Genomic DNA, 16,829 nt, shown 5'->3' with positions numbered 1-16,829 from the left:
TTTTTCAGACAGTGTATGTATGTACCACCATTGTGAATGATCCACCTTGCCATGTGCTTTTTCCCTTCTGCTCTCTCAGAAACACGCGAAACCAAACCCCTTAATTTTATCATCATTCATGGGTTGAGACACTAGTAATTAAGGGATTTTTCATGCCGTTTGTGCATGGTTTACAGGGTTACTAAGCGAAAATTAATGGAAAAGTTCCTATCTCCCTGAATTTTTCATTAAATTAGAAAGTAAGGAGTCAAGATTAAGGGGGTGTTTAAGGAGGTTTCAATGGGATCTCCTCCATTAATAACTCCCTTACTCCCTTAATTAATTTTAAGGGGATGTTGCATGAATTAAGGAAAATGTAAGGTTATTTAAAGCCACGGACCCCCATTTGATGAGATTTTGTCTCTCGGACCCAAATATGAGAATATTTTTATTGTTAGATATGATTTTGTCCAGAATTCCATGACTATCTGTATTGTGTCATTCTTCTACATTCTCTAATTGTGTTAACTTCTTGTAAATGAAATAATGGTGAAGTTTAATGATTCATCAATTTGCTGGGGACCCCCTGGAACCCCCTCAAGGACCCCTGGTGGTCCCCGGACCCCACATTGAGAACCACTGATTTAAAGGGATTACTGGTTTGCAGAGCAAGGCCTGGACTGTCTTATCTGCTCCAATATGGAGTGAATACGCGCAGCATATCCTCCATTCCCTGGAGAAGCAAACTGCACATGTGAAAGGAAATTCCCGTGCTAAGAAAGCAGAGAGACAAGATCCGGGACAGAACCAGAGGCCCATACCAAAAGCCTGTCCTCTTTTCCCTGCAGAAGCTGCAAATGTGAAAGGGAACTTTCACTATAAATATAGACTTAGGATCCATCTGACGTCACTAGTTGCTTAATTATCTACACCAGTGATTCTCAACCTTTTTCATATCAAGGACCCCAATTTTGCACACATTAGAGCCATGGACCCCGATTTGATGAGATTTTGTCTCTCAGACCCAAATCTGAGAAATCTGAGAATATTTTTATTGTTAGATATCATTTTGTCCAGAATTCCATGACTATCTGTTAGGGCTGCAACTAACGATTATTTTCATTGTCGATTAATCTGTCGTTTATTTTCTCGATTAATCGATTAGTTGTTTGGTCTATAAAATGTCAGAAAATGGTGAAAAATGTGGATCAGTGTTTCCCAAAGCCCAAGATGACGTCCTCAAATGTCTTGTTTTGTCCACAACCCAAAGATATTCAGTTTACTGTCATAGAGGAGTAAAGAAACCAGAAAATATTCACATTTAAGAAGCTGGAATCAGAGAATTTGGACTTATTTTTCTTAAAGAATTACTCAAACCGAAAACAAAACCTGCATAATGGCAGACAACGTGCTGAGAGCGCACAAAACCTTCTCTCTCTCTTTCCCTCTACACACGTCAGATGCGGCTGACAGAGAGAAACGCCGCTGGAACCGAACCAGACATCAGGACACACAACTGAACAATTGTTTTTGCCGCGGGAAACCAGAGTATGAAACTATGGAAGCCCATCCCCGCCACTCAATAAAATAAAAAACTACTAAATTGTTTTTCAGTTGAGATAAAGTTGACATCTTTAACTATATGATATTTATACTATTTGATATTTTATTGTCTGAGGCTGATCCTTCTGCCTTCAATTTGCCTTGTTATCATTAGTATTTTACCAATGTATTGCTTGATGACGAGGTTTGATCTCACCACCATTATAAATCAAAGTAGGTTGCCAGGCATGGGTAGTGTATCCCCATCTGTTAATCTTACATTCTGTACATACCCATCAAATGAAGGCATACTTACTTGCAAGTTAGCGTGCCATGTACTCACACAGCACACATGTTCTTATTTTTGGTCTGTTCTGATTACCAAGCTTTATATCCAAAGATTGCACACTGGTGTCATTTTTCTCCTTGCTTTTGCTAATATTTAGCTCTTTTGTCAGACTTCTGACATTTTCCACAGAGATCTCCTGCCCTCGGTGGAGTTGAGCTATCAAAAGTTCACCCATCCACCCATCTTTAACCTGTGCGACGCCAATTAGACACACTATGTCATCTCAGAAACATCGCCCGTCTCCGTCCATCCCTCTCCTTCTCAGCCACAGAAACACTGACTCATGCATTCATCACCTCAGCAGACTGGATTATTGCAACAGCATCCTTTATGGCACATCCTCCAAAATCCTCAACTTCAACACATCCAGAACTCCGCGGCTCGTCTGCTCACACACTCCCGTACCCGGGACCACATCACCCCTGTCCTGCAAAACCTCCACTGTCCTCTCCCCGTCCCACACAACAAATTAATTTCAAACTCCTCCTCATTACCTATAGCTCTCCACAACCTGGCTCCCCCATATCTGATTATCTAGGCAGTTAAGTATACATAGCTGGTAGCAGATGACCAGGAGGTTGTAAGCTAACAAATAGTTGCACTTGAACTGTAAACAAACGGGTGGTCCATAAATGTCAATAAATGTCTGAAAAACAGCTTTACTAAGTATTCAGTTAAAAATAGCATTAGTGAGGGGTCCCTTTATTTGAAAATTATGTTCAAATTGGTACACTGTTCCATTGCCATGTTACAAATGAGATACGTATTATATGAAAAAATTATGAAAGGTGATACAAGGATTGCATCAGCATTCATAAAGGTGTCATATAGCTGGAAGGAAGTGCTACGATTGTGTTGTCAATTCATATGAAGTGTTACCATTTTGGACAAACAATAGAAAAAATGGCATTGAAAGTGATCACAATGACATGGCATTAATCACTAATTACCAGTGACTGGCCAGTGTGTTTTATACTAAAGGTTTACCCTCAAATGTTCTGTTCCACATGCGAGAGGTGATCTCCGCTCCGTCCTTCTTGCTGTAACCGTTTTTCATGGCTTCATGCAAGGCGATGGCATAGAGAAGCAAGGCATCATGGAATCCCTCAACAAACATATTGATCTGAAAAGGAAGGAAGTGCAGTTGTAAAGAGGAAGCATTTTCAGCTGCTACCTTGTGATTGAAGCTACTCCGCATGATGCAGCATCAAGGGAATCAAATCCAGTAGGATGACCTGTGCAAATACACAAGATAGACATTTGACTCGCCATTGGTATATCTTTGCTTGAGATACCCCCAATGCATACAGGGGTTAAAGCTAAATTTTTAATGAACAATATTTATTTTGGTATGTATTAATGCATTTTCCATTCAACATACATTCAATTCAACATACATGTGTTAATTACTGAGTATTTTACCTCTAAAATCGCTTGGTTTCTTTTCCAGTTTAATAATATTAGGAGTTGTGGTTTAGAGTCAGTCAATAGGCATTAGGCAGATTAATAGGCAGTTAGCTATTGTAGTTAGATCCTCAATCTCAGAGGACTGGAGTGACAAATAATTTACTAGTGGAACAAGTTCATAAGTGACATTGCACTCATGTTCACCAAATATGTCAGTGTTGGGCAACTTTGCATATCTCTGGCAACTAAAAAGTTCCAAGTACTGTCTATCAAAGAATGGCAAAGACATGTGAGAAGTTTGGAGCATTCTGCACGATCATAACTTTCAGTTTTGTTTTCACACTGGCAGACTGTTGGATTGAAGATGGACCATGTGCAAAACTCTTTTCTCTTTCACTGGCAAGCACTAAAACCAAGTGTGGAGACAGATAAGTCAGTAACGCTTTCTAATAAGTAGCTGTAAGTATCTGTAATAAGCAGTGGTGTAGTGGTGCCTGGAGAAGTGGGTATACTCTTATTTTATGCCCCAATTTTTTATTTTTTTTTAAAGCCGCCCGTCCAGCAAAGGATAAACGCCCTGTGTTATAAACAGTGACATGTAAGACTACTCTTGCATATTTAGTTCACCCAAAAATGGGCCAGTAGCCTAGTATTTGCACATTGTCACTTAACTTCTGCTGCTTGACTTCAGGGAGTAAGGATCATTATGAAATTAACATTAGCCACAGAAGAGGTGCAGATTTTGCAATCAATACTGGCCCACAGACTATAGGGTGAGACAACTACATAATTATGCATTTTGAGTGCACTATTCCTTATTCCTTAGTCCAGCCACACATGAAAATTGGACAACTATTCTCTCACCTTGCAAGTAGTCTATGGGCCAGTAGATTCTTTTGTAAACTGTCTCTTGGAACAGCTGATTTGCAACAGATAGTGTAGGCCAGAGTGTGCCACCATTATAAATTTAACATTATTTGTCAAGGGGCAGTTTGCAAATGTTAATTTTGTTGACAAATAATTTTCATCATAGTTTTTGTCAACAACATTTTTTCATTGACGAAAACGAGATAACTAAATAAAAAATAATTTATGATCACAAAAACTATCACGAAATGTATTGACAATTTCGTCAACGAATATAAACAAGACGAAAATGTTAGGGAGAGACGAGTTGGGAGATCCAAACAGAAGTAGTCTCTTTGTGTGGTCTGTCTCTCGCTCTTCTCTCTGTCTCTCTCTCTCTCTCTCTGTCGTGCTCTCTCTCGCTCTCTGTCTCGCTCACTCTCTCTCTCTCTCGTTCTTTGCAGCACACTACTGAATGATGTGCATCAGAGGGGATTTAGAAGGGGGTATACACAATGCCGACTGAAAAATAAGTAGGTATACGCCGTATACCTGCATATACCCTGCACTACACCACTGGTAATAAGTGATTACTAAATAGTTAAACTTAATAGGTAATAGGGCACTTACAAACCCTTACAAGACACTTGTTAACATTTGTAGATGACTTAATAATGTTAATAAGAGAATTGTAATTTTAATTGCAAACAATTATAAATGCTCACTTTCTTACAGCCACCAACTCTACCAACTCAGCAATCAACTCTCACGTTGCATAATTAAGGGTTGATGATTCATTAATTATGCAATTAGTAACAGTTATAAGCCAGATGGCACTCAGTAGAGCACATACCTCCGCCAACACTATGTAATTGTCAAGATATGCCAGCTCCACATGTTGGATTTTCACCAAAAGTTAATAATTTCTTCCATGCCCCATTACCAACTTGTTTCACATGTTTCACACATTTTCATGACTGTACCCGAAATGGGACATGAGATATGCCTGTTGAAATTCTTGCCACTTTCAAGTATTTTAGCTGATTATTGCAAGACCACATGGCCAATCAGCACAACTGTCTATTTCTTCAGTTCTTCCTTACCTCATGACCAATCTTTCCACAAAGTTTTGTGCAAATCCATTGATAATTTTTGGAGATATCCTGCTAACAGACAGACAGAATTTGAAATATTAACCAGAATTAAACTTAAGTTTCATATACAATATAAGTTTAACTCACGAGTCCTTACAATAATCTGTCCAGGCAGGAATGTAATGTAAGGTGTAATTCACTCAACAAAGTTTGGCCTTCTCCTATTGGCTGGTCTTTGTGCCAGGTGATGTCACCACCTGTTGTACTCTATAGAGGGTGATATTACAGAGCACAGAGACCAGCCAATAGCAGATGACCAGTTCAGTACCCTACTTTTCACCATTAGGTGTCAGGCTTCACCACAGATTTAGGTGGGGTTTAGTTACTCTTTAAAGATGGTTGACTAAACTACAGTGAGTTTAATAGCTCAATATAGACACACCATTAGCTAAAAACAGTGTGACCCCTAAAACCTCAATCAAATAATATTTTTCATAGTAACGTGTTTATATGCAAGTCAAGGCTGGTTGTCCTTTTCACTGCCATTTGTAATTCAGGAAATGGGTAAATGGTAGGCCTACAGTGTGTTTAGCCACATTTTCAAGTGATAATGACATTTGCTGCATTGGTGTTCCAATTCATAGGTTAGGACACACTACTTGTGGCATGTCTCCTCGCAACCTCAATTAATGGTACAGAACAAGTTTGCCTAACATGTTAGTTCTGCGGGATAAGGCTAATTTCCAAAATACTGCGGTCAAGTAAGCCGTCTCTTACAATCATTTTGTTGCATGTCTAATGGTGTCTTTATGGTACTTACCCTGCCTTGAGTCAAAATAACTTAATTGGTCAAACATGGCACAGTTACGTGGTCCCGCTCATGATGAGAGCCTTTTTAAAAAAACACAGTTTCGGTTTTGTTTTCAGTTTTTCAACCAGAAAAAAAATGTATGCGATAGATCATCAGCTCTTATCATGGGTGGGACAGCTTCGCTCCACCATATTTGACTGATAAAGTTATTTTTTTGACTCGATGCAGGGTAAGTACCGCAAAGACATGGCTTGACAAAATATAAAGAGCGGCTGGCAAGACCCTGGTTTAACAAGAGATGGCTCACTTGCCTGCAGTCCCTAAACCTTGCATTAGCTGGCATACTGACTATATGAGCCAAGTAACTTCCTAACAAAACAGAGATAAAGCTTTTTGTTTACAGTAGGTCTACAGGCACTTTTTGCATTTGCAGTATTATTTCCTTTGCACATTTTATTTATCCTACTATCAAATGAGGAAAACTCTGTCTGTCTGTCTGTCTGCATCCATTTTGCTCCTCAATGGGTCGGCCAATCAAGCTGAAACTGCACATGGGCATTGAGCATTGGCATAGACAGGGACTGACAAAGCAGATTTTTCCATTTTCCCAAATTTAAGCTGTTTATGCGCATTTTTGGCAAGTCTGCACAAAGTTGAGGCGCGCACATCCCCGGGTATGGACTAGTTTGTTTTATTTAAGAGATTTAGTAATTTTTCTTTTTAGGGGTCCATGTACGTAGTGCAGGAACCCTGTTGTTATTGTAATAGCATGACTTGGGGGTTTACACATGATGTTATACATGACAATTTTGTCTTTGATCTGATTATGCCATCTGTGCAACATGCGACATACATGGACTCTGTGTATTGCTGTTCGTAGCTATATTTCTGTTTATTTTGTTTTTGTATTCTGAACTCTTCCATTACCTATTTTGTACTTGATAGTCTCTTAATGCCAACACCCCCCTTTTTCTTTTTGTTTTCCTGTTTATCTCTGTTGTGGGGACGGGAGGGAGGGAGGCAAAACCCAATAAACAGATTAAAAAAAAAAAAAAGACTCAGTAATGTTAATTTTTTCAAAATGTTTAACTGAGGACATCTCTCTACTTCTACATCTTCTCTACATATGTTAATGTCAGAAATATGACTTCCAACTGTTTACAATACTGTTCACAATACCAATGAAGGTAAAAGAAGAGAAGGGGGCAGTGTACGTCAGGGAGTGGAGCTTGGGCGTATATTGAAATGCCTGGGTGTGTGGTGAAGTTCCACCAAAACAGAGAGTTATTTAGAAAGAATGAAATCTCAGCAGCCATTAAGATAACAGTAGAGTGACTGGCATTGATCAACAACACTTGCGACCCCTCACTGATATGTTATGGTAATTTTGTGCAATAAGCCAGTAAAATATTACTGATTGTTGCTTTAAAGCTAGTGCTCTGAAACTCATCACGCATCCAACAGGCACGAGTCAACACCAAATACTTGAATACAACCATGATTGGTTAAAAGGTGGCGCTATAATTGCCTTCCAAAATCAAAAATGCAAAAATATATAAAATGGGTATAAAATCTTAACACTTTGGCCTAGAGAGCTACAATTTTCAGGACATGTTGGGTGAAGTGAGATAAATCTTTCATCTATTAAGTCTATTACCTACCCCCGATTCTGAAATCCCCCCGCTCTGTTTATAGCAAACACAGACTGTTATCCCACAGCATTGTCTTAAACCGTAAATTACAGAAAAAAGTACGGATCCTGTACAGGTCCATGGCGCAGGCCCACATTGATCCGTCGGAAAACGGACAGAATTATTGACGGATAGTCCTTTGGGCTGTTTTGGAAGGTCAACATGGTGGGAGAGGCAGAAATACAGTAGCCTAGCTTCTCTCATAACGGTACTACTTCATAGAAACACGTTAAATTCACAATTCACTAAAACACATTGTTTTATCACTCACATTGGGTTGAAAATAGGAAATAGGAATGTCTACTTTCTTCCTTCTCAACATTGGGTTGAAAATAGGAAATAGGAATGTCTAGTTTCTTCCTTCTCAACATTTTCACAACACAACCTGTCAGCTCCTGGTCAGATTAAACTGTCTGTGCTTGTCATTTGATCGTGCGTTTGTTTAATGTAGCCCGGCTTTCCGGTTGAGTGGAGTTTTCCATTTTTAAGCACTGTGATTGGCCCGAAGGTCCAAACACCGCCCAGCCGGAAAACTTTGGTCATAAAAGGGCAGTTACTCTTTAAAGAGTAACTAAACCCCATCTAAATATATTGGCTGGTCTCTGTGCCCTGTAATGTCACCCCCTATAGAGTACAACAGGTGGTGACATCACCTGGCACCAACACCAGCCAATAGGAGAAGGCCAGTGCAGTACCCTACTTTTTACCATTAGGTGTCAGGCTTCACCAAAGATTTGGGTTTGGGGTTTGTAACAACGCATTATGTAATAACACCGCATTATGTAATAACTCGACAAAATGTAATACATTTTCACTTCATTATGTAATAACACCCACATTTTGTAATAATCTGCCGCATTTGTAATACACAGCCTGAACGCAATATGTAATAAATTTCCCCACATTTTGTAATAAATTATTACATATTGCGGTGGTTATTACAAAATACGGGAGTTGCACTTTTTTTTGATGAAAATGTAATAATATGGTGCATTATGTAATAACCAACCAAAATGGATGTCTTCATTCATAAAAATCGTTATAACATTATAACAACAATGTTTATTTTATGCATTCTAGCATGAATCATACTGACTCAAAATTCATTTTAAAAAGATACTATTAGTTCAGTAGATTAGTAGTATCTTTCATTGGTCAAAACTACATTAAGTGTCACTGTATTCCGCATTTTGTAATAACCACCGCAATATGTAATAATTTATTACACAACGTGGGGAAAATTATTACATATTGCGTTCAGGCTGTGTATAACAAAATGCGGCAGATTATTACAAAATGCGGGTGTTATTACATAATGAAGTGAAAATTTGTTACATTTTGTCAAGTTATTACATAATGCGGTGTTATTACATAATGCGTTGTTACAGGGTTTAGTTTTAGTTCTGTATGATTCTGTCTGATACAGAGGGGAGATCATTCCTGTGTCGGGTTCCACGTGTGTGGCTTATTGGGTGTGCCGCACATTAAAGTGAGCTTTGGTTTAAAAGTTTTGTTCCAGAAAATTCCTTGAGCATGTTTTATTTTCAATTAATGCACTTAAGTTCAGTTAACTAATGCATACAATGTGAATTAATGGATGTGAACTAATGCATACACCGTGAATTAATGTTACCCATTGAATTCATTTGGTTCATGGAGATATTCTTGTTTTTATTTATATTTTTGTATTTTTATTTCAAATTTTTAGAAATAAAAATTTCTAATGATTTTTTTGTATGAGGTTTGAGATTGGCCACTACCGTTGTCTATACACCAGAGTGTGTACACTAGTTTGGACACTAGAGTCTTTTACACTAGAGTTTGTACACTAGAGTCTTTTACTGAAGGTGAAGTGTAGCTTAGGTGTAAAATAATTATTTTGATTACTCATTTTGTCGGGAACTCTCAAATCTATAATTAATGATGTTCTCCATTAAGAGCAGTCAGAGAATAAAGATCCCAAAAAGTCTGACTAGACTTGTCCTGTGTTTCCATTTATTCCCGGGTCACATATGCAACTTTTGCAATGTCCATAAAGCCACCACAAGCATTGAAGAAGAACACAGTGAATGCAGGGAATCTGCAAGCCGCAAGTGGTAATTACAGGGTCCAAGCACACTTTGAAAAGACACACAGATAGACAAATCATTACAGAAGGACACAAGCAAATAGTCTATTAGTTATGGCTATTTTTGTGCTGCCTGTGTCTTCTTCTGACTTCGGAAAGGACATGTCTGGATATGAACCCACAACCTTCCACATGAGAGGCTGATGACCTACTGAGCAAAACTCCTGTTATGGTTATACTGAGGAGAAACTAACCAAGGGAGAGACACACTCCAATCAGTGATGTCAAATTAGGTAACATTATTTTGCCATTGACAGATGATGTCAAACACCTGCTTAGACTTTTTATGTGATTAAGTCATGTATTTTTCATGAAACATCAAAATGATCACAGAACATCAGGGACTTGAACTCATAATCTTGTGCTCCAAAGACCTGAGCTTTACCACTCTGCCAACCTCTGATAGGTCATAGGTGATAGTCCAACCCATATTGAAAGCCTCATATTATAACTGTATTAATGCCCCACATTAATAATCAACAATCAACAATAATTCAAACATGGCTTTACAGACATCATCTTGAGAGTAAAGACATAATTTGTCTTTAGTTTGATAAAGATTGATCAAACTATCTTGAATATATATCACATTGTCAATTTATCAAACTATTTCCAGCTGCACATTTCAATCTACCATATGCTCAGTAAAGATATCATGAAAATTTCAGCTCTCTAGGACAAACAGCTGATTTTTTATGATTTTTTTAAGTTTTGACTTTAATATCTATGAAGATTATTTTATGCAATAAGCCATGCCCACTTTAATCAATCACGACCAAATTTCATAAGTCGACATAAAAATCTATGCTGTGAATTATGAGATGAATTATGAGATGCACGCCAAGTTTCGTGTGAATAGGATGAACAACCTAAGGAGTTGTGAAAAAAGTGTTTCTTAAAGAATAACTGAACACCAAACCCAAATCTGTGGTGAAGCCTGACATCTAATGGTGAAAAGTAGGGAACTAAACTGGCCATCTGCTATTGGCTGGTCTTTGTGCCAGGTGATGTCACCTCCTGTTGTACTCTATAGAAGGTGACATCACCTGGTACAAAGACCAGCCAATAGCAGATGACCAGTTCAGTACCCTACTTTTCACCATTAGGTGTCAGATTTGGGTGGGGTTTAGTTACTCTTTAAATAATTAAAAATGGTGGAAAATCCACCATTGGATGGATACTACATGGATTGGACTCCATTGGAAAGAATCTATGGACACAAGAATTTTCTCTCTAGGACACGGATCAGAAGTTATTGGCCAAAATGTAAAGTTGCTTGTTATAGCGCCTCCATCTGGCCAATGTGCATGGGCTGCCTTGCCTGAGTAGTGGGGGGCTGTAGAAGCCCACCTGCAAAATGTGGTTGCTGTAGGACTTAGTTTCTGAGCTGCAGACACTTTTAGTGGAGAAAGAGAATTCCAGCAAATACAATAGGGTTCCAGCCCTATGTGCGTGGACCCCTGAAAAAAAAAAAAAAAGGTGCCAATGTTCACCCATGTTTTTGAACAGGTGCCTAATGGCTTGATAGCCACAACCAAGCTCACTGCTGGCTGGACCACAGCAAATGATATATGCTCAAAAATGGCAACATCATTGAAAAAATACCAGAAAATATCCATCCAAATTAGGATGGAAGGCTGCGTGTTCTCATGTGAATATGTAACGTTTGGGAGTGCGAACATTTTCGAAAACAATGGCTGTAGTGAAGATCTGTGCTAAATAATGGTGTAACATAGGTCTTTTCCACTAACAGTGCGATTGTTTGGCTACAGAAGACTTGGATTATTCTTCACCAAATGTATGAAGTGTTTTTCTGGTCATTTTTTGCCCTAATTAGCTCTGGTGAGTAGATAATGACAGAATTTCTGGGTGAATTATTCCTTTAACACAATTATAATTTGTTTCTAATTCAGTTTAAAATGTTGTATTGGATGCCTGAGGAAGTTAGGCGAGCTAAATCAGTTTCATCTTTTAAATCCCTTCTAAAAACACACTTATATAGACAGGCTTTCATGTGAATCACTCCTTGTGTGCTGCCGTTGGGGAGTTTGGAATCGCTGAAGGGTCTTTGTGTTTTCTGGGGGAGACTGGTGCGTCTGTTCGCTGAGGCGGCGTTGAATTGGTCGGGGAGTTGATGGTGTTGCGGACTGCTGTTTGTGTTTCAGATGGCTGTTCTGTTCTTCGGACTTTCTGTTCGCCGGGGGTCCACCGTGTGTCAGACCTTAGATTGGGCCCAAAAAAACAAGACTGACCCTACCCATTGGCTGCATTTATGGGCCCGAGCCCGGTTTAACACCAAAATTCTCTTAGTAAGTTGGCTGTTTATAAGTAAACTAATTCCGAGTTGTTTGAATGACAAAAATCTGTTCAGAATTACGTGCGGGATCTTACTGAATAGCCTACTTCCTCTCACAAAGGACTCGCAAAGCGAGTGGTGCCGTAAGCAGTGAAAACCCGACACTTACATTTCAAATCGTAACCTTTGATTGACTGGTGATAAAAACATAATTAACACAAGGAATTACCTGTCATTAAATATCAGACTTTGTGGATTACAGAGAAATTTGAATGATAGAAATCTGTTCAGAATTATGCACGGGATCTTAATGAATAGTGCAACATGGAAGCGAAACTTGTTTCAGTTGGTTCAACAAACCCAAGCAGCCTTTGTGCATGCCTATATATATATATATGTATATATATATATATATCCGGGGCCTACATAAAACATTCTGATTATCACACCAAATAGCTTACTCCCCACCCCAATTATTAAAAAAAAAAAAAAAAAAAAAAAAAAAGACGTTATATCTGACCACGAGACCGGTCCAGCCCGGGCCCAAGGAATAGAGGGGAAATTCCTACTCGACCCAGCCTGACCCACGGGCCGGGCCCGGCCGGGCCGGTCTCGGGTTTGGGCAGAGAATCAAACCTCTGCCGGGTATGGCGGTGGTGGCTTTGCTGGTTTCGGGCGTTCTGGCTGTCGGGTTCTCAGGATGTTCGAGTGGGGTTTCGGCCCGCGCTTCCTGTGGCACTTGCTGTGGCGCTTGCTGTGGGTATGGTTGGCTTACGGGGCGCTTTTCGCAGGCCTCGCGGTCAGTCGGGCTGTTCCTGCGGGGGCTCGATGGGGTTCGGATCGGGCGGTTTTGCTGGCCAGTCTGTCGGATGCGGGGCTCGTCTCTGCTGACTCGTCGGTCGCTTGCTGTTTTGGGGGATGGGGCTGTGTCCATGCGTGGGGTTGCCGGGAGGCTGGGGATTTCGGTTTGATGCTGCCCTGGTGGATTGGGACTCTTGAACAGCAGTGCACTTTTCCATTGTATTGCTTTCTTGTGGTTAGGCACACACTTTTATGTAAAGTTCCATCTGTTTTTAAATGTTATCTCTGATTTGTTTGTTTGTTTGTAGTTGTATCTGCTTATCTCTTGTATGGCCTTTTATTCCTATTTTTATTATTTAGGATTTATTATTCAGCTTATTTGTGGTAGTTTTACATCACTGTCTCTTTGGGTTTTATTGTATGTAAAGCACTTTGTAAACATTGTTTTTAGAAAAGTGCTATACAATGCCATACAAATAAAGTTATTATTATGTAATTTGGATGGGAGGAAGATTTGCATCTTCATGGCATGTGTTCTCACTACTTTGATCTCTCTCTCTCTCTCTCTCTCTGAGAACTTGCATTCCTTCTCTGCAAGTTCCTCGCACAACATGCACATGTAAGCTGACTACTGCCATCAAATGACATGCAGCATTTACACTCTTTCCTTTCTCAACTCTTTAAGCAGGTCAGAGGCTTGCAAGTACAAATAAAATCAGCACAAACACACTGCTTGTCAGGATTTTTCAGAATGTTCTTGTTAATAGGTCTAATTAGAGCAATTAATGTGGTCTCTGGAGGCTATTTTTCAAGCTACAACTTGTCTGCCTCTTGATGACGCACATAAGATGACGTATGGTGGGGAAAGCCTGCAGTGCAACCACTCTACAGCACCCACACTGCATACTGTACTGCAAACAGAGTAGAGCCCAACTAACATTTTAGTCAAATAGGGCAAGTCGGTTGATCTGGAAATCTAACCCATTCTGATCTACATTCTTGACTGAATTCAAGAGACTGGATACTGCCTGCTGTTTAAAGCCAAAATCAGGACTTCCTGTATATACTGTAATAACAGAGTTGTAATACAACACACCCACCTACTGGTTGGGACTGCATGTAAATATTTGCAATATAGCAGTTTGTTTATATGAGATGTTCTGAAGAGAGGCTCTGCAATGTGAAGGCCTGAGATCCCATGAAGGAATCCTGTGGCCTTTATGTCTCTCCTCCCAGTGAAAACTAGTGAACTGGCTGTAATTTCAGCAGTGGGGTGTCTTTGCATGTGATGGGCGGGACAGGTTTTTTTTTTGTTGGAAGCGGGCACATTAGTGGCGTGAGTCAATCTCTTGTCATTTTGACCATCTGGTATCATACACACCGTTCCCATATTGTCCAAGACACCTGCCCATTTCCAGGAATTAAACTTTTTTTTAATAACCTATATGTTTGACTTGACAAATACTGACTGCTAAGTGTGCAGTTTGTGACCTAATTACATCTCTGCCAGTGAGGTATCTCCAAACATTTTTACAGAACACTGTTAACATTTCAATGTAGCATAAGGTGCAGTTTATATACTGAACAAAAATATAAACGCAACACTTTTGTTTTTGCTCCCATTTTTCACAAGTTGAAATAAAAGATCTAAGACTTTCTATGCACACAAAAGGCTTATTTCTCTCAAATTTTGTTCACAAATTTGTTTAAATCCGTGTTAGTGAGCACTTCTCCTTTGCCAAGATAATCCATCCACCTGACATGTGTGGCATACCAAGATGCTGATTAAACAGCATTATTATTGCACAGGCGTACCTTGGGCTGGTCACAATAAAAGGGTCAAATAAAAGGTTATTATATCAGGATTGCTAAAAGTAACGTTAATATTAATGTTTGTAGTAAAGAGAATATGGCCTACCTATGTTGCCCGCAGCAGCTGGAGCTGTAAGCCAGCTCTAGATAAGTTTGTTTAGACACTGATGCTAGAGAGCTACTACATATGAGGCTACCAGAGGGCCTATTCACACTTGATTCACATAAGAGGGAAAAAAGCAACATATGGACATTTTACAGTTTTACAAATAACATTTAATTCATTTATTAATTTGAGGAGATTCAAGGTTATACTGACTCTTGAATCTTGCACATCCGGTAGATCGTAACAAGTTTGGCACTATATTTAAGAATAAGTAAGTGTACCACTGTGCTTCTTTATAGCACTAGAGCAGTGATTCTCAACCTTTTTCACATCAAGGACACCTAATTTAGTCCACATTAGGGCCATGGATCCCCATTTGATGAGATTTTGTCTCTCTGACCCAAATCTGAGAATATTTTTATTATTAGATATGATTTTGTCCAGAATTCCATTACTATCTGTATTGTAGGTAGAGAGATAACAGTGAAACTATGATCAAAATATTCATAACTGTGTTAACTTCTTGTAAATGAGATAATGGTTAAGTTTAACAATTCATCAATTTGTTGGGGACTCCCTGGAACCTCCTCAAGGACCCCTGGTGGTCCCTGGACCCCACGTTGAGAACCACTGCACTAGAGAGATCCTTTTCGCCAGGCATTGAGCTGCAGCTGTCAGCATCCCCATGGGGGCTCTATTAACTTTGCATGGTTGATTCAACCATGACGATTCATCAACCACTGCTTGTCTTGACATGATATCTCCAGCTACCTCTAATGAGCTAAGATAAATCGGTCTATGAGTTTTTAGTGTGCGGCAAACCTAACGGTCCATGGATGATGTCTCCCACTGTTTGGGTTTACAAAATTCTTGGTGGCTATTCAGTGCCTGCTGGCAGGCAAGGACTTGGACAAAGCCAATAGCAATATATCCACCTCTCCCTAAAAGAGGATTTCTTTCAGAGTTCCACCCACAAGATGAACCTGGTCCCTGACTTAGGGGCCAAATGAAGGCATGGCTGGGACAAATCAATTAGCCTTGTCGAATTACACAACCACCTAACAAAGTTTCTCAGTTAAAGTCTTGAAGTCTTTAGATACAATGAAACAGCTTCGACTCTGAGGGCGACTCAGTTTCACGGTTATTTGAAAAGGCTGGAGGTCAGTATGTGTGTCTCTAAGAAGAAAGAAAGTTGTGAATTTAACAGCAAATTCTCATTAGAAATTCAAATAGAACTTACTTGCTGACTGACTGAAGGTAAATGGTTGCAGTGTCACCTAGTAAAATTAGTAAAATTATATGCTGTCTGTAAGATCAGATGAAGACAAGTTTTCAGTGTTATTAATCAATGCTAATGTAATGCACTGCAACTCTTTACCTCGAGTCAGCAACTGCTATTTCAATTACTAATGAGGATTTACAACGTTTATACACACCAGTGAACATAGTACAGCCAAAAATGATGATCTGCTTTTACTTTATGTCTTTTATCTCTTATCTCTATAGCAACCTCCACAAACACAAAAAAGTTTCATATTTTCAACGCAAATTTTAAGCAAAGGCGGAATGCTACTTGAGAGAAAAGGCCAATTTTACTATTCTGAAGTAAATACTGTTACTTTTAAGTTCTAATTTACTCTCCTTGAAAATGACATTGTATTTTGGTTGGCTTGGAAGATCTTGAGATCACACATACTAGTGTGTCAGTGCTTCGGAGGTATTGTACAGGATGGATTCTAGGCCCAGTTAATAAATTTTTTTGCTGTAAGGTATCCCAAACTTACGTACACTTCCACAGTCTTTGCAGTCGTGGAACCCCGCTTTCTGGATGGACTTTTTCACTTCCATGGAGAAGTTCTCGAACTCCGGCTTGACTGTCCTGAGCAGCGTCACGGTGTTGAGGGAAGCATAGGCTTGCCTCACTTCGCTGTCATACTTGTCTCCTCTCTTCCAGGAGCCATTGCCTA

At 39.4% G+C, this 16,829-nt stretch overlaps 1 protein-coding gene across 2 annotated transcripts in view; it reads right to left on the bottom strand.

Moving 5' to 3' along the window:
• Positions 1-16,829, bottom strand: part of npr3 (natriuretic peptide receptor 3) — a 41,118-nt gene that overhangs the window by 11,422 nt on the left and 12,867 nt on the right. For both annotated transcript variants that reach the window (XM_071533130.1, XM_071533138.1), the window contains exons 3-4: positions 16,651-16,826; positions 2,858-2,993 (exon numbers count right to left, since the gene is read on the bottom strand). In XM_071533130.1, coding sequence (XP_071389231.1) covers positions 2,858-2,993; positions 16,651-16,826 — 312 coding nt within the window. The remainder of the gene's footprint in view (positions 1-2,857; positions 2,994-16,650; positions 16,827-16,829) is intronic.

Source organism: Centroberyx affinis, unplaced genomic scaffold (genome assembly GCF_046629955.1).
Source record: "Centroberyx affinis isolate AG114_WGS23_722 - 3 ecotype Tasmania unplaced genomic scaffold, CSIRO-AGI_Caff_v1 ptg000161l_1, whole genome shotgun sequence".
NCBI lineage: Eukaryota > Metazoa > Chordata > Actinopteri > Beryciformes > Berycidae > Centroberyx > Centroberyx affinis.
The sequence above is the reverse complement of the archived record's forward strand: the minus strand, read 5'-3'. Positions and strand labels throughout refer to the sequence as shown.